This window comes from Kogia breviceps, chromosome 3, assembly GCF_026419965.1.
Source record: "Kogia breviceps isolate mKogBre1 chromosome 3, mKogBre1 haplotype 1, whole genome shotgun sequence".
NCBI classification, from domain to species: domain Eukaryota; kingdom Metazoa; phylum Chordata; class Mammalia; order Artiodactyla; family Physeteridae; genus Kogia; species Kogia breviceps.
In genome coordinates, this window is record NC_081312.1 from 87,482,644 (window position 1) to 87,501,546 (window position 18,903).

The following is an 18,903-nucleotide window of genomic DNA, read 5'->3' on the forward strand; positions in this document are numbered from 1 at the left end:
AGATAACAGTCATTATGTGAATTCTTATTTATTTATTTGTTTGGCTGAGTGGGGTCTTAGTTGTGGCACACGGGATCTTTTGTTGCAGTGCGTGGGCTTCTCTGTAGTTGCGGTGCGTGGACTCTAGAGCATGCGGGCTTAGTTGCCCCGCAGCATGTGGGATCTTAGTTCCCCGACCAAGGATAGAACCCACATCCCCTGCATTGGAAGGCTGATTCTTAACCACTGGACTGTCAAGGAAGTCCATTATGCTGAATTCTGTGATAATCACTCCTTGCATTTATTTATAGTTTTACCACCTGTGAATGTATATTTAAACAGTATTTTGCTTATTTTGTCCTTATTTTTATATTCTTGGATTTTATTTTGCTCATTTTAATATCTTCATGTTTTAAAATTCATTCATGTTGATGTGTACAGCTTTATCATGTGTTTTCTTCTGTATGAGTGTGCTATGTTGATGGACAGTTGAATTGTTCCTTTTGTCAGTATCACACTGTTTTGCTTATTATGGCTTTAAAGTAAGTTTTGACATTGGGTAGTCAGTCCTCTAACTTTGTTCTTCTCCTTAAATATTGTGTTAGTTCTTCTGTGTCTTTTGCCTCCCTGTATAAACTGTAGAATCAGTTTGTCAATATCTGCAAAATAACTTGCTGGGATTTTGATTGGGATTGCTTTGAATCTATAGATTAAGTTGGGAAGAACGGACATCTTGACAGTATGTCTTCTTATCAAAGAACATGGATATCTCTCCATTTATTTAGTTCTTTGATTTCTATCATCAGAGTTCTGTAGTTTTCCTAATATAAATCTTATATTTTCTTAGATTTATGCCTAAGTATTTTTTTTTGGTTTATAATTTAAATGGATTGTATTTTAAATTTCAAATTTCACTTGTTTCTTGCTGGTATATAGGAAATCATTTGACTTTTGTATATTAACCCTGTATCCTACAACCTTGCTATAATCACTTATTACTTCCAGGAATATTTTTATCCATTCTTTAGAATTTTCTAAATAGACTATCATGTCATTTGTGAACAAATACAGTTTTATTTCTTTCTTCCCAATCTTTATACCGTTTATTTCCTTTTCTTCTATTATTGCATTAGCTAGAACTTTCAGCACAGTGGTTTTTTTTTTTTGTTAGTTAATTAATTAATTTTTGGCTGTGTTGGGTCTTTGTTGCTGCGTGCGGGCTTTCTCTAGTTGTGGTGAGGGGGTTACTATTCCTTGCAGTATGCGGGCTTCTCATTGCAGTGGCTTCTCTTGTTGTGGAGCATGGGCTCTAGGTGCACGGGCTTCAGTAGTTGTGGCATGTGGTCTCAGTAGTTGTGGCTCGCGGGTTCTAGAGTGCAGGCTCAGTAGTTGTTGTGCATGGGCTTAGTTGCTCCATGGCATGTGGGATCTTCCTGGACCAGGGCTCAAACCCATGTCCCCTGCATTGGCAGGTGGATTCTCAACCACTGCGCCACCAGGGAAGTCCGACAGTGTTGAAAAGGAGTGGTGAGAGAGGACATTCTTGCCTTGTACCTGATCTCAGTGGGAAAGCTTGGCATTTCTCACCACTAAATATTATGTTAGCTATAGGGTTTTTTGTAGATTTTATTTCACTGAGGAAGTTCCTCTCTATTTTCAGTTTACTGAGAATTTTTATTCTGAATGGGTGTTGGGATTTGCCAAATGCTTTTCCTGCATTTATTGATAAGGTCATGCAATTTTTTTTCTCAGCCTGTTGATGGGTGGATTACATTAATTGATTTTTGTGTGTTGAGCTAGCATTGCATACCTGGGATATATTCCAGTTGGCTGTGGTTTATAATACATTTTATACATTGTTGGATTCAATTTACTAATATTCTGTTGAGGTTTTCTGCGTCTCGGCTCATGAGAGATATTGATCTGTAGTTTTCTGTTCTTGTGATGTCTGTCTGGTTTTGATATCACAGTAATGTTAGCCTCTTGAATGAGTTAGGTAGTATTTCCTCTGCTTCTGTCCTCTGAAAAAGATTGTAGAGAATTGGTTTAATTTTTCCCTTCAATGTGTGGTAGAATTCACTAGTGCACCCATATCGGCCTGGTGCTTTCTGTTTTGGAAGGTTATTGATTACTAGTTCAATTTCTTTAATAAATACAGGCCTATTCAGATTGTTTCTTGTATGAGTTTTGGCAAATTGTATGTTTCAAGGAATTGGTCCATTTCATCTAGGTTTTCAAATATGTGGGCATTGAGTTGTTCATATTCCTTTATTACGTTTTTCATGTCCATAGGATCTGTAGTGAGTCCCCTCTTTTATTTCTTTTTTCTTTTTAATTGGAGTATAATTGATTTACAATGTTGTGTTAGTTTCTGCTGTACAATGAAGTGAATCAGCTATATGTACACATATATTCCCTTCCTCTTGGACCTCCCTCCCACCCCTCACTTCCCTATCCCACCCACCTAGGTCATCACAGAGCACCGAGCTTAGCTCCCTGTGCTATACAGCAGGTTCCCACTAGCTATCTGTTTCACACATTGTAGTGTATATATGTCAATCCTAATCTCCCAATACATCCCACCCTCCCCTCCCCCCACCCACCGCCATGTCCTCATGTCCGTTTTCTACGTCTGTGTCTCTATTCCTGCCCTGGAAATAGGTTCATCTGTAGCATTTTTCTATATTCCACATTTATGCGTTAATATACAATATTTGTTTTTCTCTGACTTACTTCACTCTGTATGACAGACTCTAGGTCCATCCACATCTCTACAAATGACCCAATTTTGTTCCTTTTTATGGTTGAGTAATATTCCATTGTATATATGTACCACATCTTCTTTATCCACTTATCTGTCATTGGACATTTAGGTTGTTTCCATGTCTTGGCTGTTGTAAATAGTGCTGCAGTGAACATTGGGGTACATGTGTCATTTTGAATTATGGTTTTCTCAGGGTATATGCCCTGTAGGGGGATTGCTGGGTCATATGGTAGTTCTGTTTTTAGTTTTTTAAGGAACCTCTGTACTGTTCTCCATAGTGACTGTATCAATTTACATTCTCACCAACAGTGCAAGAGGGTTCCCTTTTCTCTACACCCTCTCCAGCATTTATTGTTTGTAGATTTTTTGATGATGGCCGTTTTCTTTTTCTTTTTTTTTTTTTTTTTTTTTTTTTTGCCGTACGCGGGCCTCTCACTGTTGTGGCCTCTCCCATTGTGGAGCACAGGCTCCGGACGTGCAGGCTCAGCGGCCATGGCTCACGGGCCTAGCTGCTCTGTGGCATGTGGGATCTTCCCGGACTGGGGCATGAACCCGTGTCCCCTGCATCGGCAGGCAGACTCTCAACCACTGTGCCACCAGGGAAGCCTGATGATGGCCGTTTTTACTGGTATGAGGTGATACCTCATTGTAGTTTTGATTTGCATTTCTCTAATGATTAGTGATGTTGATTATCTTTCCATGTCCCTTTGGCCATCTGTACGTCTTCTTTGGAGAGATGTCTATTTAGGTCTTCTGCCCATTTTTGGATTGGGTGGTTTGTTGTTTTGCTATTGAGGTGCATGAGCTGTCTGTATATTTTGGAGATTAATCCTTTGTCAGTTGCTTCGTTTGCAAATATTTTCTCCCATTCTGAGGGTTGTCTTTTCATCTTGTTTATGGTTTCCTTTGCTGTGCAAAAGCTTTTAAGTTTAATTAGGTCCCATTTGTTTATTTTTGATTTTATTTTCGTTACTCTAGGAGGTGAGTCAAAAAAGATCTTGCTGTGGTTTACATCAAAGAGTGTTTTTCCTATGTTTTCTTCTAAGAGTTTTATAGTATCTGGTCTTACATTTAGGTCTTTAATCCATTTTGAGTTTATTTTTGTGTATGGTGTTAGGAAGTGTTCTAATTTCATTCTTTTACATGTAGCTGTCCAGTTTTCCCAGCACCAGTTATTGAAGAGGCTGTCTTTTCTCCATTGTATATTCTTGGCTCCTTTATCAAAGATAAGGTGACCAGGGGCTTCCCTGGTGGTGCAGTGGTTGAGAGTCCGCCTGCCGATGCTGGGGACACAGGTTCATGCCCAGGTCTGGGAAGATCCCACATGCCGCGGAGCAGCTGGGCCCGTGAGCCACGGCCGCTGAGCACGCGTGTCCAGAGCCTGTGCTCCGCAACGGGAGAGGCCACAACAGTGAGAGGCCCATGTACCACACACACACAAAAAAAATAAGGTGACCATATGTGCATGGGTTCAACTCTGAGCTTTCTATCCTGTTCCACTGATCTATATTTCTGTTTTTGTGCCAATACCTTACTGTCCTATACTACTGTAGGTTTGTAGTATAGTCTGACGTCTGGGAGTCTGATTCCTCCAGCTCCATTTTTCTTCGTCAAGATTGCTTTGGCTATTCAGCATCTTTTGTGTGTCCATACAAATTTTAAGATTTTTTGTTCTAGTTCTGTGAAAAATGCCTTTGGTAATTTGATAGGGATTGCATTGAATCTGTAGATTGCTTTGGGTAGAAATAGTCCTTTTAACAATATTGGTTCTTCCGATCCAAGAGCATGGTATATCTCACCATCTCTGTGTATAGTATTGTGTCATCTGCAAACAGTGACATTTTTGCTTCTTCTTTTCTGATTTGGATTCCTTTTATTTCTTTTTCTTCTCTGATTGTTGTGGCCAAAACTTTCAAAACTATGCTGAATAATAGTGGTGAGAGTGGGCAGTCTTGTCTGGTTACTGATCTTAGTGGAAATGGTTTCAGTTTTTCACCATTGAGAATGATGTTGGCTGTGGGTTTGTCATATATGGCCTTTATTATGTTGAGGTAAGTTCCCTCTATGCCTACATTCTGGAGGGTTTTTATCATAAATGGGTGTTGAATTTTGTTGAAAGCTTTTTCTGCATCTATTGAGATGATCATATGGTTGTTCTCCTTGAATTTGTTAATATGATTTATTACACTGATTGATTTGTGTATATTGAAGAATCCTTGCCTTCCGGGGATAAAACACACTTGATCATGGAATATGATTCTTTTAATGTGCTGTTGAATTCTGTTTGCTAGTATTTTTTTTTCTTTTTGGAGGAACACAAATCAGACATATCAAGTAAAAAAACCAATATGTGTAATTTTCAAGATCCTTATTTCATTTATAGTTAAGAAATTACATGACAAACTATTTGCTAGTATTTTGTTGAGGATTTTTGCATATATGTTCATCAGTGATATTGGCTTGTAGTTTTCTTTTATGTGTGTCATCCTTGTCTGGTTTTGGTATCAGGGTGATGGTTGCCTCATTGAATGAATTTGGGAGTGTTCCTCCCTCTGCCGTATTTTGGAAGAGTTTGAGAAGGATAGATGTTAGCTCTTCTCTAAATGTTTGATAGAATTTGCCTGTGAAGCTGTCTGGTCCTGCGTCTTTAGTTAGTTAGTTTGTTTGTTTATTTATTTATTTATTTTTGGTTGTGTTTGGTCTTTGTTTCTGCATGCAGGCTTTCTCTAGTTGTGGTGAATGGGGGCTACTCTTTGCTGTGGTGTGCGGGCTTCTCATTGCAGTGGCTTCTCTTGTTGTGGAGCATAGGCTCTAGGTGCGCAGGCTCCAGTAGTTGTGACACATGGACTCTGTAGTTGTGGCTCATGGGCTCTAGAGCACAGGCTCAGTAGTTGTGGTGCACTGGCTTAGCTGCTCCACGGCATGTGGGATCTTCCCGGACCAGGGCTTGAACCCGTGTCCCCTGCATTGGCAGGAGGATTCTTTTTTTTTTTTCTGTGATACGCGGGCCTCTCACTGTTGTGGCCTCTCCCGTTGCGGAGCACAGGCTCCGGACGTACAGGCTCAGTGGCCATGGCTCACGGGCCCAGCTGCTCCACGGCACGTGGGATCTTCCCGGACTGGGGCATGAACCCGTGTTCCCTGCATTGGCAGGCGGATTCTCAACCACTGCGCCACCAGGGAAGCCCTGGCAGGAGGATTCTTAACCACTGCTCCACCAGTGAAGTCCCTCCTGGGCCTTTATTTGCTGGAAGATTTTTAATCACAGTTTCAATTTCAGTGCTTGTGATTCATCTGTTCATATTTTCTATTTCTTCCTGGTTCAGTCTTGGGAGGTTGTGCTTTTCTAAGAATTTGTCCATTTCTTTCAGGTTTTCTATTTTATTGGCATACAGTTGCTTGTAGTAATCTCTCATGATCCTTTGTATTTCTGCAGTGTCAGTGTTACTTCTCCTTTTTCATTTCTAATTCTGTTGATCTGAGTCTTCTCCCTTTTCTTCTTGATGTGTTTGGCTAATGGTTTTTCAATTTTGTTTATTTTCTCAAAGAACCACCTTTTAGTTTTAATGATGTTTGCTGTGGTTTACTTCATTTCTTTTTAATTTATTTCTGATCTGATCTTTATGATTTCTTTCCTTTTGCTAACTTTGGGGTTTTTTATGGTTCTTCTTTCTCTAATTGCTTTAGGTATAAGTTTAGATTGTTTATTTGAGATTTTTGTTGTTTCTTGAGGTGAGATTGAATTGCTATAAAATTCCCTACAGAAGTGCTTTTTTTTGTGTCCCATAGGTTTTGGGTTATTGTGTTTTCATTGTCATTTGTTTCTATGTATTCTTTTCTTTATTCTTTGATTTCTTTAGGATCTCTTGGTTATTTAGCAGTGCACTGTTTAGCCTCTATGTGTTTGTGGTTTTTTATACTTTTATTGTGTGTAATTGATTTCTAATTTTACAGTGTTGTGGTTGGAAATGATGCTTGATACGATTTTTATTTTCTTACGTTTTTGAGGCTTGATTTGTGACCCAAGATGTGATCTATCCTGGAGAATGTTCCATGAGCACTTGAGAAGAAAGTGTAATCTGTTGCTTTTGGATGGAATGTCCTATAAATATCAATTAAGTCCATTTTGTTTAATGTATCATTTAAAACTTGTGTTTCCTTATTTATTTTAATTTTGGATGATCTTTCCATCGGTGAAAGTGGGGTGTTAAAGTCCCCTACTATGATTGTATTATTGTCGGTTTCCCCTTTTATGGCTGTTAGCATTTGCCTTATGTATTGAGGTGCTCCTATGTTGGGTGCATAAATAGTTACAAGTGTTATATCTTCTTGGATTGATCCCTTGATCATTATGTAGTGTCCTTCTTTGTCTCTTGTAATAGTCTTTATTTTAAAGTCTATTTTGTCTGATAAGAGAATTGCTACTCTAGCTTTGTTTTGATTTCCATTTGCATGGAGTATCTTTTTCCATCCCCTCACTTTCAGTCTGTATGTGTCCCTAGGTCTGAAGTGGGTTCTTGTAGGCAGCATATGTTTGGGTCTTGTTTTTGTATTCATTCAGCTAGTGTATGTCTTTTTGTTGGAGCATAATTATCGATGTGTATGTTCCTATTACCATTTTCTTAATTGTTTTGTGTTTATTATTGTAAGTCTTTTCCTTCTCTTGTGTTTCCTGCCTAGAGAAGTTCCATTAGCATTTGTTATAGAGCTGATTTGGTGGTGCTGAATTCTCTTAGGTTTTGCTTGTTTGTAAAGGTTTTAATATCTCCGTCGAATCTGAATGAGATCCTTGCTGGGTAGAGTATTTTTTTTTTTTTTTTTTGGTGGTATGCGGGCCTCTCACTGTTGTGGCCTCTCCCATTGCGGAGCACAGGCTGCAGATGCACAGGCTCAGTGGCCATGGCTCACGGGCCCAGCTGCTCCACGGCATGTGGGATCTTCCCGGACCGGGGCACGAACCCGTGTCCCCTGCATCGGCAGGCAGATTCTCAACCACTGCCCCACCAGGGAAGCTCTAGAGTAATCTTGATTGTAGGTTTTTCCCTTTCTTCACTTTGAATATGTCCTGCCACTCTCTTCTGGCTTGCAGAGTTTCTGTTGAAAGATCAACTGTTAACCTTATGAGCATTCCCTTCTATGTTGTTGCTCTTTTCTTGCTGCTTTTAATAGTTTTTCTTTGTATTTAATTTTTTTTGGAATTTTTGAATTTTATTTCATTTTATTTTATGTTTTATACAGCAGGTTCTTATTAGTTTCTCAGTCCCTTTTTTTTTTTTCCTCTTCTTCTTCTGGGACCCGTATAAATCAAATGTTGGTGTGTTTAATATTGTCCCAGAGGTCTCTGAGATTGTCCTCAATTCTTTTCATTTTTTTCTCTTTATTCTGTTCTGCAGTAGTTATTTCCACTATTTTATCTTCCAGGTCACTTATCCACTCTTCTGCCTCAGTTATTCTGCTGTTGATTCCTTCCAGAGAGTTTTTTTATTTCATTTATTGGGTTGTTTTTCCTTGTTTGTTTGCTCGTTAGTTCTTCTAGTTCCTTGTTAAACATTTCTTGTATTTTCTCCATTCTATTTCCATGATTTTGGATCATCTTTACTGTTACTACTCTGAATTCTTTTTCAGGTGGACTGCCTGTTTCTTCTTCATTTGTTTTGTCTGGTGGGTTTTTACCTTGCTCCTTCATCTGCTTTGTATTTCTGTGCCTTTTCATTTTGGCTTAACTTACTGTTTGTGGTCTCCTTTTCGCAGGGTGCAGGTTCGTAGTTCCCGTTGTTTTTTTGTCTGCTCCCAGTCGGTAAGGTTGGGTCAGTGGGTTGTGTAGGCTTCTTGGTGGAGGGGACTGGTGCCTGTGTTCTGGTGGATGAGGCTGGATCTTGTCTTTCTGGTGGGCAGGACCACATCCGGTGGTGTGTTTGGGGTGTCCGTGACCTTATTATTATTTTAGGCAGCCTCTCTGCTAATCGGTGGGGTTGTGCTCCTGTGTTTCTTTTTGTTTGCCATAGTGTGTCCAGCACTGTAACTTGTTGTTCGTTGAGTGGAACTGGTTCTTAACGTTGAGATGGAGATCTGTGGGAGAGCTTTTGTCATTTGATGTTACATGGGTCTGGGAGGTCTTTGGTGGACCAGTGTCCTGAACTCGGCTCTCCCATCTCAGAGGCTCAGGCCTGACACCCGGCCAGAGCACCAAGACCCTGTCAGCAACATGGCTGTGAATAAAAGGGAGAAAAAGAATGAAAGAAAGGAAAATAAATAAATAAAGTAAAATAAAGTAATTAAAATAGAAAAAATTTTAAAAAATAAAAAAGAGGAGAGAGTAAGAAGAGAGCAACCAAACCAAAAAACAAAGCCACCAATGATAGCAAGCGCTAAAATGTATACTAAAAAACAAAACAAAACAAAAAAACCAAAATGGACAGTCAGAACCCTAGGACAAATGGCAAAAGCAAAGCTATACAAATAAAATCACACAAAGAAGCATACACAGACACACTCACAGAAAGAGAAAAAGGGAAAAAAGATTATATATATAAAGTGTAAAAAGATAGAGAGCCACCAAACCAATAAACAAATCTATCAGTTATAATAAGCTGTAAATACTAAACTAAGATAAACATAAAAGCAGAAACAAATGAGATACTGAAAGCAAACCCCGAGTCTACAGTTGCTCCCAAAGTCCACTGCGTCAATTTTGGGATGATTCGTTGTCTCTTCAGGTATTTCACAGATAGAGGATACATCAAATTGACTCTGGAGATTTAATCTGCTGCTCCTGAGGATGCTGGGAGAAATTTCCCTTTCTCTTCTTTGTTTGCACAGCTCCTGGGGTTCAGCTTTGGATTTGGCCCCGTCTCTGCGTGTAGCTTGCCTGAGGGCATCTCTTCCCCACCCAGACAGAATGGATTAAAGGAGTGGCTGGTTAGGGGGCTCTGGCTCACTCAGACTGGCGGAGGGAGTGGTACGGAATGCGGGGAGAACCTGCGGTGGCAGAGGCTGGTGTGACGTTGCAACAGTGTGAGGCATGCCATGTGTTCTCCCATGGAAGTTGTCCCTGGATCATGGGACCCTACAGTGGTGGGCTGCACAGGCTCCCAGGAGGGGAGGTATGGATAGTGACCTGTGTTTGCACACAGACTTCTTGATGGCTGCAGCAGCAGCCTTAGCATTTCATGCCCGCCTCTCCTGTCCCTGCTGATAGCCGCAGCTCGCATCTGTCTCTGGAGCTCATTTAGGCCATGGTCTGAATCGTCTCTCGTCACGCACCCTGAAACAATGGTCTCTTGCCTTTTAGGCAGGTCCAGACGTTTTCCTGGACTCCCTTCCGGCTAGGTGTGGTGCACTAGCCCCTTTCAGGCTTTGTTCACGCAGCCAACCCCTGTTCTTTCCCTGGGATCTTAACTCTGAACCCCGAGCCTCAGCTCCCGGCCCCCGCCCTCCCCGGCGTGTGAGCAGACAATCCTCTCAGGCTGGTGAGTGCTGTCGGCACTGATCCTCTGTGTAGGAATCTCTCCGTTTTGCCCTCTCCACCCCCGTTGCTCTGCTCTCCTCTGTGGCTCTGAAGGAGCCCCCAATCCCCACCAGTGAAGGGGCTTCCTAGTGTGTGGAAACTTTTCCTCCTTCACAGCTCCCTCCCAGAGGTACAGGTCCCGTCCCTATTCTTTTGTCTTTGCTTTTCCTTTTCTCTTTTGCCCTACCCAGGTATGTGGGGAGTTTCTTGCCTTTTGGGAAGGCTGAGGTCTTCTCAGCATTCAGTATGTGTTCTATAGGAATTGTTCCACATGTAGATGTAGTTTTGATGTATGTGTGGGGAGGAAGGTGATCTTCACATCTTACTCCTCCACCATCTTTCCTCATTTCTTTTTTCTTTTTTATTTTATTCTGCAGCAGTGATTTCCACCATTCTTTCTTCCAGCTCGCTCATTCTTTCTTCTGCCTCAGTTATTCTGTTGGTGCTTCCTTCTAGTGTATTTTTCATTTCAGTTATTGTATTGTCCATTTCTGTTTGTTTGTTGTTTAGTTCTTCATTAAACATTTCTTGTATCTTCTGAATCTGTACCTCCATTCTTTTTCTGAGATCTTGGATTATCTATACTATCATTACTTCATTACTCTGAATTCTATTTTTTTTTTTTTTTTGGCGGTACGCGGGCCTCTCACTGTTGTGGCCTCTCCCATTGCAGAGCACAGGCTCTGGACGCACAGGCTCAGTGGCCATGGCTCACGGGCCCAGCCACTCTGTGGCATGTGGGATCTTCCTGGACCGGGACACAAACCCGTGTCCCCTGCATTGGCAGGCGGACTCTCAACTGCTGCGCCACCAGGGAAGCCCACTCTGAATTCTTTTTCAGGTAGATTGCTTTTCTCCACTTCATTTAATTGTTCTTCTGGGGTTTTATCATGTTTCTTAGTGTGGGATATGTTTCTCTGCTGTCTCATTTTATCTAACTTCCTGTGATTGCGGTGTCCATTCTGCAGGCTGCAGGGTTGTATTTCTTCTTCCTTCTGCTGCCTGCTCCCTGGTGGATGAGGCTGTCTAAGAGGCTTGTGCAGGCTTTCTGGTGGGAGGGACTGGTTACTGTCCACTGGGGTGTGGAGCTGGGTCTTGTCACTCTGTTGGTCAGGGCTGGGTCATGCTGTGTGTTTAGTAGGCAGCTGTGTGCTCAGGAAAACTAAATAGCCTGTCTGCTGATGGGTGGGGCTGTGTCCCACCCTGTTGGTTGTTTGGCCATGGGGTCCCAGTAATGGAAGCTTCAGGTTGTTGGGTGGGGCCAGGTCTTGGTGAGAAATTGGTGGCCTCCAGGAAGGCTCACACTGATGAATACTCCCCAGAACTACTTCCGCCAGTGTCTTTGTCCCTGCAGTGAGCCACAGCCACCCCTACCTCCAATGGAGACCCTCCATTATTGGCAGGTAGGTCTGGCACAGTCTTTTATGAGGTCACTGCTTTTTTCCCTGAGTCCTGGTGCACATGAGACCTTGTATGTGCCCTCCAAGAGTGGAATTTCTGTTTCCCCAGTCCTGTGGAATTCCTGAGATCAAACTGGCCTTCAAAACCAGGTTCTCTGGGGGCTTATTCTCCCATTGCCAGAAACCCAGGCTGTAGATGCTGATGTGGGGTTCTCCCTCCTGTGGGAGAACTTCTGTGGTATAATTGTTTTCCAGTTTGTGAGTCATCCACCTGGCAGGTATGGGATTTGATTTTATTGTGATTGTGCCCCTTGTACCATCTCCTTGTGGCTTCTTCTTTGTCTTTGGATGTAGGGTATCTTTTCGTAGCTTCCAGTGTGTTTTTATTGATGGTTGTTCAGCAGTTAGTTGTGATTTTGGTGTTTATGTAAGAAGAGGTGAGCTTACTTCCTTCTAGTCTGCCATCTTGTCTTTTTGTCTGGAAACTCCAGTCTTAGTGAGACAGGTGTAATCTGGTCAGCAACAACTCCATGAATCTGGGATTATATCTGAGTAAACTGGATGCTTGTTGGTCCTTTTAAGAAAGTGTCCCTGGAAAAGGTGTGAGTAGTAATCACAGAAGGTTCTCAAGAGCACCACTCACCTTGTGCTGTTTATTACAATGGATATGACTCAGGAACAGCCAGATGGGATAGATGCATCAGGCAAGGCATGGGGAAAGGGCACGGAGCTTCCATCTCTCTCCAAGAGCATCACTCTTCTAGCATCTCTCCGTGTTCACTGTCTCAAAAGTTCCTAATTTGCTTTTCCTTTGATGGATAACTTCCCAGGATACAGAATTCTAGGTTGGGTTTTTCTTTTCTCTCAACACTTTAAATATTTTCACTCTCTCTTTGCCTGCATGGTTTCTGAGAAGATATATTTAATTTCTATCTTTGTTTTCTGTAGGTAAAGTTTTTTTCCTTCTGGCTCCTTTCAGGATTATATCTTTGATTTTTCTGTAGTTTGGAAATGAATTGCTTAGTTGTAGGTTTTCTTTGTTTTCATTTTTGTATTTGCATTTATCTTGCTTGATGTTCTCTGAGCTTTTTAGATCTGTGGTTTGGTGTCTGACACTAATTTTGGGGAATTTTCAATTATTATTTCAAATATCTCTTCTATTACTTTTTTTCTTCTCTTTCTTGCATTCCCATTATTTATGTTATACTTTTTAGTTATCTATGTTCTTGGTTATTCTGTTCTGTTTTTTGTCTTTTTCTCCTTGCTTTTCAGTTTTAGAGATTCTTATTGAGATATCCCCAAGGTTAGAGCCATGTCCATTCTATTACTGAGCCCATCAGAGGCATTCTTCATTTCTATTGTAGTGTTTTTGATCTCTGGCATTTCTTTTTGGTTCTTTCTTAGTATTTACATCCCTCTGTTGACATTGCTTATCTGTTTTTTCATGGTGTCTATTTTATCCATTGGAGCCCTTAGCATGTTAATCACAGTTGTTTTAAATTCTTAGTGTGATAATTTCAACATTGCTGCCATGTCTGGTTTTGAAGCTTGCTCTGTTTCTTTATTTTATTTTATTTTTTTTTTGCCTTTTAAACATCTTTATTTGAGTATAACTGTTTTACAATAGTGTGTTAGTTTCTCCTTTACAACAAAGTGAATCAGTTATACATATACATATGTTCCCATATCTCTTCCCTCTTGCGTCATCTGTTTCTTTAAATTGTGTTTTTTTGCTTTTCAATGTGTCTTGTAATTTTTTCTTGATAACTGGACATGATGTACCAAGAAAAAGTAACTGTTATAAATAGGTCTTTAGCAATGTGGTGGTGAGATGTTGGGAGAGGGGAGCATTCTGTAGTCTTATTATTAGTTCTCAGTCTCTGACTGAACCTATGTCTTTGGACTTTGAACTTCACAAGTGTTTTAGTTTTTTTCCTCTCTCCTTAGGTTGGACAAGATGGCAAGAGTGGGCTGCTGTTGGGTATTTCCCTTCCCCAGGTCAGTTAGCCTCTGACAATACCCTAGCAGGTTAGGCTCTGGTTAACTAATTTCTCCTGAGGGCAGACCTGTTAAGAAGAACAGAGTGCTCTGGCCTATTTCAAAATTCTTCCTTTTATCTTCCCCTTGCTAGAAGCATAAGGAGATTTTTCTCTGATATTTACTTTGAGGGCCTGGTCAAGCGCCTGGATATAAATCTTATAAAATTGTGGGGGTGAGGTCCCCTTGAGGTTTCTTTTTTTTTTAAGATTTTATTTTTAGAGCAGTTTTAGTTTCACAGCAAAATTGAGAGTAAGTTAGAGATTTCCATCCCCTGCCCGACACATGCATAGCTTCTCCCATTATCAGAATCACTCACCAGAGTGGTACGTTTGTTACCAAGGATGAACCTACCTTGATACATCATAATCACCCCAGATCTGTAGTTTACCTTAGGGTTCACTCTTGGTGTTGTTCATTCTTTGGGTTTGTACAAATGTATAATGACATATATCTATCATTGTAATGTACAGAGTATTTCACTGCCCTAAAATCCTCTGTGCTGTGCCTTTTCATCCCTTATCACCCTCACCCCTTGCAATCACTGATCTTTTTTGTCTCCATAGTTTTGCCTTTTCCTGAATGTCAGTCATGTGTTTGGAATCATACAGTATGTAGTCTCATTTAGGTTGGCTGCTTTTTTTAGTAATATGCATTTAAGGTTCCTCCATGTCTTTTCATAGCTTAATAGCTCGTTTCTTTTTTAAAAAATATTTTTATTATGGATCTTTTGTTATTTAGATCATTTCAGCAAAAAGATTAAGGCTAAATTACAATGGAACTGCCATTGCCATTGACTAAGTAATGTGAGAGATCTACTTTTCTCCAACTGCCAGTCTTTTTACTTTTTTCAGAGTTCAGATACCATAGGTCAAATTCTTTTGGAGATAAATGTCAGTTTTAATAATATATAATATCAGGCTTTAGTTCTGTTTACAGTGCTCTAAATATCTTTGTGACAAAAGATTTAGAGGACTTTGAAATTGGCACATTACTTATAATATTTTAATACTATAAAAGTTAATAATGAATGTTAAATTTACCAAAGACTTCTGGAGGAATCTTTGGTAAATTTAACCAAGTATATAACAAGTATACTTGGTTTTGTTTTATACCTCATTGTTAAGCTAAAGTGGTAACATTTAAGTTAAAAGGAACTGGTTACAGTCTTTTTAAGGCCATGGGCCAGAGATCATTTCAAATTTTTGGTCTTCATATTAGGTTTCATAGCAGTACAGTTTAAGTGTAGTTGATTTACAGTATTATATTATTTTCAGGTGTACAACATGTTGATTTAAAATTTTTATAGATTATACTCCATTTATAGTTACTATAAAATGATGGCTATAGCTTATTTATTTTGTACAAAGTGGTTTGTACCTCTTAACCTCCTGCCACTATCTTGCCCCTCCCCTCTTCCCTCTCCCACTGGTAACCACTAGTTTGTTCTCTATATCTGTGAGTCTGTTTCTGTTTTGTTATATTTATTCGTTTTATGCTTTAGATTCCATATGTAGGTGATAACTTACAGTGTTTGTCTTTTTCTGTCTGATTTATTTCACTAAGCATAATAGTCTCCAGTTTCAGTCATGTTGTTGCAAATGGGAAAACTTCACTTTTTTCTGACTATGTAGTATTACATTGTATACATACATATATATGTATATGTACCCCACATCTTCTTTATCCATTCATCTGTTGAACTTTTAGGTTGCTTCCATATCTTGTCTGTTATAAAAAATGCTGCTATGAACATTGGGGTGCATGTATTTTTTTTTTTTTTGGCTGCACTGGGTCTTTGTTGTTGCTTGTTGTTTGTCTTGTTGCTGCGTGCAGGCTTTCTCTAGTTGCAGTGAGCGAGGGCCACTCATTGTTGCAGTGCATGGGCTTCTCATTGCAGTGGCTTCTCTTGTTGTGGAGTATGGGCTCTAGGTACACGGGCTTTGGTAGTTGCAGCACACGAGCTCAGTAGTTGTGGCATGCGGGCCCTAGAGCACGTGGGCTTCAGTAGGTGTGGTGCATGGGCTCAATACTTGCGGTGCATGAGCTCTAGGGTGCATGGGCTTCAGTAGTTGTGTTGCGCAGGCTCAGTAGTTGTGGCTCACGAGCTCTAGAGCACAGGGTCAGTTGTTGCGATGCATGGGCTTAGTTGCTCTGCAGCATGTGGGATCTTCCCGGACCAGGGCTTGAACCCATGTCCCTTTCATTGGCAGGCAGGTTCTCAACCACTGCACCACCAGGGAAGTCCTGCATGTGTCTTTTTGAACTAGTGTTTTTATTTTCTTTGCATAAATTCCCAGGAGTGGAATTGCTAGATAATATGGTAGTTCTATTTTTAGTTTTTTGAGGAACATTTATACTGTTTTCCACAGTAGCTGCACAAATTTACATTCCCACCAACAGTGTACAGAGGTTCCCTTTTCTCCATATCCTTGCCAACACTTGTTATTTGTGGTCTTTCTGATGATAGCCATTCTCACAGGTGTGAGGTGATATCTCAATGTGGTTTTCATTTGTATTTCCATGATGATCTAATCTTTTCATTTGTTCCTGTTGCCCATCTCTATGTCTTCTTTGGGTCCTCTACCCATTGTTTAATCAGATTTTTTGTTTTTGATGTTGAGTTGTATGAGCTGTTCATATATTTTGGATATTAATCCGTTATTGGACATATAATTTGCACAAATCTTCTTCCCTTCAGTCAGTTGCCTTTTCATTTTGTTGATCGTTTCCTTTGTTTTGCAAAAGCTTTTAAGTTTGATTAGGTCCCATTTGTTTATTTTTTGCTTTTGTTGCTCTTGCCTGAGGAGACACATCCAAAAAATATTGCTAAGACCAATGTCAAAGTGTGTAGTACCTGTGTTTTCTTCTAGGAGTTTTACGGTTTCAGGTCTTACATTAAAGCCTTTAATCCATTTTTAGTCTGTTTTTGTATATGGTGTAAGAAAATGTTCTAGTTCTATTCTTTTACATGTAGCTGTCTAGTTTTCCCTGGAGTTTTTAACTCTCAGACTTGTGTACACTGAACCTCCAGCAATTGGTCAATTACAGTTCAGGCTTTCCTACCCTGGTGCTGGTTCCCATGACGGTTTCCATTTCTAAGTCTGCTCCAATAAGCCATGACTTCCTGCATTTGCCTGTCTGTCTCTCCAATATTAGGCTCAGCAGTTTCTACTGTGCCCTCATTTCTCTTAAGTATCCTAGAAGAGTTGATTTTTCAGACTGTTCAGCTTTTTACTTGATAAGACAGTGCAGTGACTTTCAAGCTCTTTAAATTTGGAACTGGAAAATGAAGTTCTGAATTACTTTTTTAAAATAAAAAAATAATGCATAAAAAAGTAAGGTATGTATATGATTTTAAAAAGTAAACTATATGGAAGGCAATGAAATGAAACATTTAAGTCTCTTTCCTATCCTGGCCCTTAGTTCTCCAGGCCTTTTCCCTAGAGGAAACCACTGTTAATAGTTTCATGTGTATTCTTCCATAGGTAATCTCAGCAATTACAAATGTATGTGTATATATTTTGTAAAAAAGCAAATGGAACCATATTCAACATGTGCTGGACCTTGCTTTTGCTTCTTGTATCTTAGAGTTCATGTCATATCAGCACACAAAAATCTATTTCTTTTTTATGACTGCATAATATCCTGCTAGATATATATGTCATAATTTATTTAACACCCCTCACCTTCCCATGATGAATATTTATGATGTTTCCAGGCTTTTAATTAAAATCAGTGGAGGGACTTCACTGGTGGTCCAGTGGTTAAGATTCTGTGCTTCCATGGCAGAGGCACGGGTTTGATCCTGGGCTGGGAAAGTTCCACATGCTGTGCAGTGTGGCGAAGAAAAAAAAAATCAGTGTAGCCTGTATATACATCTTTGCAATGTGTGAGTATATCTGTGAGATAGATTACTAGACGTTATCTCCTTGATATTAATAAATACATATAACTTTTATGAGTATAACATGATTTTTTTCTCCCACTCCTTTAGAAAGAAGCCTAAGAAGAAAGAAAATGAGACTGGATGTAGAAGGTCAATGCGATTACTGAAAGTTGATCCTTCAGGAGTTTCATTACCAGCAACTCCAACCCAGCCAATATTAGTAGCAGATGAAAATGTAAGAAAGAGTGTGAATACAATATATTAACCAATAAAATACTCAGAAATTTGAAGTGTTTGAAAGTAGAGTAAAAAGTCATTAAATTATGTTTAATTTGTACTTCATTAATTTAATACTTGGCTGTTGTATGGTTTAATGAGTAAGATTTCAAACTCATAAAAGACTGGCTTGGATTCTATATTTCTGCAGACTTACCCTGTGTGGGATTGTGGGTAAATTCCTTACTCTTTCTGAGCCTCAGTTTCCCCATTTTTAAAATGGCAACAATAGCAGAAACCTCTCAAAGAGGTGTTGTGAGGGATAAATGAAATAGTATCTATAAAGTTTCTTACATTATATTAAGGACTTAATAAGCAATAAATGGTAGTTATTAATATTATTAGTAATAAATAATATGTCAATAGTGATGGGGTTCTCTTACTGTAGTTTAATTTTATGCTATCAGTGAGTGGAAAGAGTTTTATTTACCAAATTTATTGTCTGAATAAGATTATGAGTATATTTTTTATTCAGGAGCACCTACTATTTTTAATACTTTGTATCTTGCTTAATTATAAATTGGAAGATTAGCTTGGTGCTTTGAGAGCTAATTGCAAATTAAGTTGCTAGGGGAAGAGTAGCTTTCAAATTTTTTTGAAGCCTCCATCCATCCATGATAAGAGATACATTTACATTGAACCCATTCCCCCCCACCCCAAACACACAACTGAAACAAAACTTCTGTGAAGTGATACTTGTCCCTACTACATGTGATACAGTTTTGTATTTCCTAGTCTGTTCTTTTCTCATTCACTAAAACACACTGTTGGATGTAATGTATTAAAATGATTTCACGACCTATGGGTTACAACCTGTGATTTAAAAAACACTGACATACAGAAGGAGAAAGACAAATATCATATGATATCACTTAATATGTGGATTCTAAACTATGGCACAAATGAACCTATCTACAAAACAGAAACTCAGAATTAGAGAACAGACTTGTGGTTGCCAAGGGGGGTGGGGTGGGGGAGGGAAGGACTGGGAGTTTGGGATTAGCAGATGTAAACTATTACATATAGGATGGGTAAACAACAAGGTCCTACT

General features: G+C 39.6%; 1 protein-coding gene across 9 annotated transcripts in view; it reads left to right on the forward strand.

Moving 5' to 3' along the window:
- The window catches only part of WDR76 (WD repeat domain 76), a 65,474-nt gene that overhangs the window by 20,874 nt on the left and 25,697 nt on the right, over positions 1-18,903 (forward strand). For all 9 annotated transcript variants that reach the window (XM_067029156.1, XM_067029152.1, XM_059059371.2 and 6 more), the window contains one exon: positions 17,685-17,811. In XM_067029156.1, coding sequence (XP_066885257.1) covers positions 17,685-17,811 — 127 coding nt within the window. The remainder of the gene's footprint in view (positions 1-17,684; positions 17,812-18,903) is intronic.